At 36.6% G+C, this 5,802-nt stretch overlaps 1 protein-coding gene across 1 annotated transcript in view; it reads left to right on the top strand.

Annotated features, from left to right (window-relative positions):
• Positions 1-5,344, top strand: part of lgs (BCL9 domain-containing protein legless) — a 12,131-nt gene extending 6,787 nt beyond the window's left edge. Inside the window, exons 6-8 of the mRNA XM_011497154.1 lie at positions 11-354; positions 2,578-2,782; positions 3,088-5,344. Coding sequence (XP_011495456.1) covers positions 11-354; positions 2,578-2,782; positions 3,088-5,152 — 2,614 coding nt within the window. The 3' untranslated portion in view covers positions 5,153-5,344. The remainder of the gene's footprint in view (positions 1-10; positions 355-2,577; positions 2,783-3,087) is intronic.
• The last annotated feature ends 458 nt before the right edge of the window (positions 5,345-5,802 follow it).

The raw sequence follows: 5,802 nt of genomic DNA, 5'->3' as shown, positions 1-5,802 counted from the left end.
ACCCTGCGAGCAACTTTTCCCTACCGTCACCCCGTGCGAGCTCGGGGCTCAACTCGCCCGCCGACTGCAATAGGCAGTTTCAGCTTGGTGGGGGTAGCGGGACTGGTACCGGGCAGAGGCCCACAGGAGGATCCGGATCAAACAGTGGAGCTGGACATCTGCCGGGTCACAGTCCGACAAGCCAGGATTCACCGAACCCAACAACTGTTGGTGCTACAGCCACCGCTACGAGGCTGAACCACAGCAATCCAGGTACACCAGTCTCGCACGGACATTTAGCCGCCCTCAGCCCTAGTGGCACACCGCAAAAGGATTCCACTGGCCTCGAATTTCCTACCAATCAGCCGCCGAATGGTATGCTAAATAATCTTATTTTAAATTTAATAGAAGCAGATTTAAATTACCAATCGATCGACAATTAATTCATAATACCTTAAGGGTTTTTTAGACGCTTTACCTATTGTGATACTATTGTGATATAGTTACCTTGATTTTAAAGATATATTTAAAGATATTTTCTTGAATTTCTTTGCAATCATTAATTAGAGTGATTATTATACAATCTATTTGTACATGCGATTCTTCAGCTCTTTAATGTACTACTTTGCAATTTGAATAGTAGTATTAACGCGCTATTATCTCAAATACTAGATTTTTTATATATATTAATTTAATTATTTTATATCGTAGAATAAGAAATTATTAGCAATGCAATAGTTAGATACTATTAGAATTTTCATATTATATCTATTAACAACAGTATTCAGATTGTGCCATCATCGTATCATATAGTTATAATTTAGATGACAACGAAGAAAATTTTTATATAGGTAGATTTAAATTCATATAAAATGGTTAAATAAAACTAATTTTTATAAATTCACCCAATATTTTCAATACATTTGTATTTAAATTTAACTATAATTTTTTATTGATTTAAGAATTTATTTTAATTATTCTGTAGTATATTATATTGTATATGTTAAATAATAATCCGAACTTTGTTGAACAAATGATAATAAATCTAATATTTTTTATTATTTTATATTTTAATAAGATATATATCTGAAATACATAATTATAAATAAATAAATATTTTTAGTATCATTGTATAACTAAAATTGGTGTTAAATACGAAATTCTGAAAAACATATTACATATATCTACAATAATATAATATTACAAATGGTGGACACTAGAAGCATAAATTGTAATTGAATTGTACTAATTGGCACTATAATCGTAATGCAAATGTTATAAGGTTTATGTTACGTTTAATTTTTAATTTACAATAATATTTTTAACTTCATCAGCTTATTAAGTTGATAATATATATTTAAATATAATAATAAATATAATAAACAAAGATTATAATAAATAAATGAAATTTAACTAAATGGATAAATTTGAATAATTTGTAGTCTTTTCATTTAAACTGCCTCTAGCTTTATTTAGAAATGGTTTATATGCAAGTTGGACTATATGTTCGTTTAATTAATGACCTTTTGTTTATTCATTATTCTCTTTAAAAAATAAGAAAATTTAATCGATACTTTAACACGTTTAAAGTATATACTAAAGTGTCGAATATTACATGAGCTTGAAAATATTTAATAAATAATAACATTTATTAAAATGTTATTCTGATGCATTTAAATTCTCCAATATGAGTACATATTATTTGCTAAATTTTTAATAATAACATGGTTACTTTAGTATTTATTACATTTTGAGATGTAGCTCTAAAAAAACACAAATAAATAAAGGAAAACAAATCTAATTTTGTATAAACTTATTTAATAAAATAATATATTTGTTAAGAGCTTTATTTTGTACATAATGTATATTTTTGTATGTATTAAAAACTATAATTGTAGATATGGTTTTAGTTGGATATTTTCGTGAAATATTATAATGTAAAATGGATATAGAAAAATATGTAAACATTTACAAGTTTTGAACATAAAATGTATCTTTCAAATAAATATTTTTGAATAATATAATATTTATTCAATCAAAATTAAAGCAAAAATTTACATATCAACTAATTTGATCTTTTAAGAATGAATGTCTATCATACATACACATATTTTTATATGTCGATAAATTTTTCAATGTATTGTAAAATACTATATTACATGAAAATATACAATTTAAAATTATAAAATAGATTTTTCATTCATTCAAAAATTGAAAATAATCAAATTTGTTATTTTATAATATTTTCACAGAACTAAAAAAAATGTTGATATCACGTATCTCAATTATTTCAAATAAATTACGTACATTTTTGTAAAGATAATTTTAAAAATGAAATTATATTTTTTAAATAATTGATCAATTTTTTATATTTTCGTTTGTTTTAAAAATTATTGTGATATTGTGCTTTTGAAAGCATTTAATTACAGTATTAATTATTGATTAATTAATTTAATTAAATTATCTTATCAAATATTTAAAATATTAATTTAATAATAATTTTTAAGAAAGTTCTTTATACAAAATTATTGAAAATAATCGAAATATCTATTAACACATTATTTAATAGAATTAGTTATTAATGAATTTTCATTTCAGTAGATGGTATGTTTTGTCGATCGTTGCAATCGTTAACGCAACAAAAACAGTCGCTCGTTCCTAGCGGAGTTAATCAAGTAGGAGTCAAGGAATTGATGCCAGTACCGAGTCCTCAACAAATATCGTACCTTAATACATTTGAGGGACAAGAGCTGACAATACAAAAACAGCCAAATACAAGCCTAAAAGATGGCAGCTTACCTACGTGAGCATTTCCTTTTAAGTTTATTAATATGCCGTATACTAATAAATAATATAGAATAAAGTTTGTAATTAAGATTTAATGCAAAGTAAAAAAATATTTTTTAAAATTTGACAAAATGGGTAAATAATCTTTTAGTATAAATACATATTAAATTTTTGTAAAAGTTCTAAGATTAAAAATTTATGTAAGTAAAGAAATTTGTGAAGTAGCTTTAACGTTAAAATATGAAACTATAAATATCGTGAAATATAGACGAAGTTAAATCAATATTATATGATAAATTAATATTTTTATGAATTTTGCAGAAATACTCAAGGGAATAACCCGGAGATGGGAAGTCGTATGCTGCCGGGCAATCTAGAAGGTGGCGGCGGGAGTACTGGGAACAATCAATACGGTCCTCGATCTGAGGGTGCTAGTCCGTCAATAGAAAGCGCAAGCAGGGGATTCGGTGGCTCTCTACACAGTCCACACACGCCTCACACACCTCATACTCCGGGTAGTGTGGCACCCCATACTCCCGTCGACGCTGGAAAGCCCGGTAATAAAACGACCAGTGCCCAAAGTAGTCCAGCCTCACACAATACCAGCCTTACGGATATGGGCATGGGCCCACCTCGCACGATACCCGCCTCGCCTAATACTAAATCCGAAACTTCGCCCTCATCCAAGGATCTTCAACAGCATCAGCAACAACAACAACAACAACAACAACAACAACAACAACAACAACAACAGCAGCAGCAGCAGCCAAACATACCTGGAGTAGTACCTGGAGGGCAGGGTAATGTGCCTGGTAGCATGATGTCGTCAATGGTCGGTCCAGCGAGCAACACATCTTTTGTCTGCGGTAGACCCACGACGAACGTCAGTCAGCCGAACGATAACATCCCTCTTAATCCCAATAATATTAGCAACAGACTCGCCAGCCTTGGATCAATGAATGCCAATAGCTTCGATCCTATTACCTCTCTTGCGCAAATGAGTCAACAGCTGACTAACACTGCGACAAGCAACGCTCTAGGCAATGACAACTCGCCCATGCATCCAGGCAGCGCTCAGGGTATGATACCTTTCAACCATCCCCATAATATGCATATGATGCAGATACAACAGCAACAACAGCAGCAACAACAACAGCAACAGCAACAGCAGGTTAACGAGATGAATGGTGGATGTCACATGAGCAATGAGTCCAGCGACGTCTCAGGCTTATGTATGGGACTCGGTGGAGCCGCTAGCAGTTACAGTCCAACACCACACACGGGCAGTCCAGGTATTCCAAACAAGATGAGCCAACATCATCATCCAATGATGTCACATGTGATGATGGGCACGGGTGGAGGTGGATCCCAGGGCCCTAATAATCCGAATGTGAGTGTCTCCCAACCGGGTGGTTATCCTTCCGGCCCTGGGCCAGGGCCTGGTATAATGGGTCCCGATGGTCCTCAGTCCCGTCTCGGCATACCCGGTCAGCACCCACATTCGCATCAACATCAACCACCGCCCCACCATCAACACGTCCACGGCCCCAGCCCTTATAATGGAGCTAATGTTCAAGTGAAGCCGAGTGCACCCAATACCATACAGTACTTGCCGGCTAGGCCAAACGTCGGGCATGCACCACGTGGACCGCCTAGTCTTGACTTTCTCCAACGCTTTGCCAACCCTTTGCCGGGACTTGATGCGAAAATGAACTCGCCGTCCGTCAATCTACAATACTTTCCCAACGGTTGTGTGCCCAACAGCCTCGGGCCTGGACCTCATGGCGGTATTGGTGGCCCAGGTTCCGGCCCTGGAGGCATACCCCCGAACATGACTGGAAACACTCGTCTTGACAGTCAGTCGAGTATGGGCAGTCAGCCTCAAAGTCACATGCACCCAGCCATGAGGCCTATCCCAAGTGGTGGGCCTCAAGGCCCAGGGGTTCGCCAGCAATCCAACATCATGCGTATGCAACATATGGTGGGGGGCGGTGTTTTTCCCAGCAGTCCTATGGATCCGGATAAAGTCTTTCCACCGGATATGCTGCCAGGGCCACAAATGCCAGGTCAAAATGCGAGTCCAGGAATGTATGGTGGTCCAGGTCCCGGCCAAAAGCAGCCCAACGCGATGAGTCAGCTAGGCCCACCACCAGATGCCACGCAACCCCTACCTCCAAGTATGGGTGAGGCCGGAGGTAATTTCAAGAACAGTCCATTTATCGGCGCTGGTCCAAGCATGTCCGACCCGAATTACGCCCAGCAGTTCCACCATTTCCAACAGCAACTGTACGCGACTGGTACGAGAGGTAGTGGGCCCCAGGGACACCCGGCTATGCATACTCAGCCCAATTCGCACGCGCATCAGCAGTTTTTTATGCCTAAGTAGGTCATTGATACCGAAACGGACTATGTGCACGTCTCAACCCCAGTGTAGTAACCGAGTAGTCGAGGGTCTTTCTTAAATGCGTAATTTTATTTAGCAGAGCCTCGCTCGTTGCTCGCCTCACAACTCTGCAGTTATGGCGACGTAACTATTTGTACTTTTATGTGTTTCAGTTTGCTAAGCTGAAATTATATATATAAAAAATAAAAAAACAAAACCGCGGTGCTTCCCCGATTAACGGAAATGTAGAGCGAGTGAAGGGAGGGAGGGAGAGAGAGAGAGAGAGAGAGAGAGAGAGAGAGAGAGAGAGAGAAAGGGAGGGGAAATAGAAGAACGGATGAAAGAATGAACAAACGCTGATCTTTTTTCAAGAATGTTAATAAAATATGTTCTTAAATATAGTGTGCCAGAATATTTGAAATATGATGATAGATAGGTGGGAGTGAACGATAGAACGAGGGTGAATGACTTAGAATGAATGAATTAGGGAGAAAAAGGCAATTGTGGACGAAAGCGATTGTTAAAATTGAATGAGTGATTTGAGAAATTTGTAAATTTAAAGTTACTATATCGAAACAATGGCGCGACTGTACATATATTACATAGATTAAGGCAAAATTTGGGCTTTCGCAATGTCGCTCGACGGACATGAG

The sequence above is a fragment of the Ceratosolen solmsi genome, unplaced genomic scaffold (genome assembly GCF_000503995.2).
Source record: "Ceratosolen solmsi marchali unplaced genomic scaffold, CerSol_1.0 scaffold10, whole genome shotgun sequence".
NCBI classification, from domain to species: Eukaryota; Metazoa; Arthropoda; class Insecta; order Hymenoptera; family Agaonidae; genus Ceratosolen; species Ceratosolen solmsi.
Note: the sequence above shows the minus strand (reverse complement) of the source record. Positions and strands in the feature narration are given on the sequence as shown.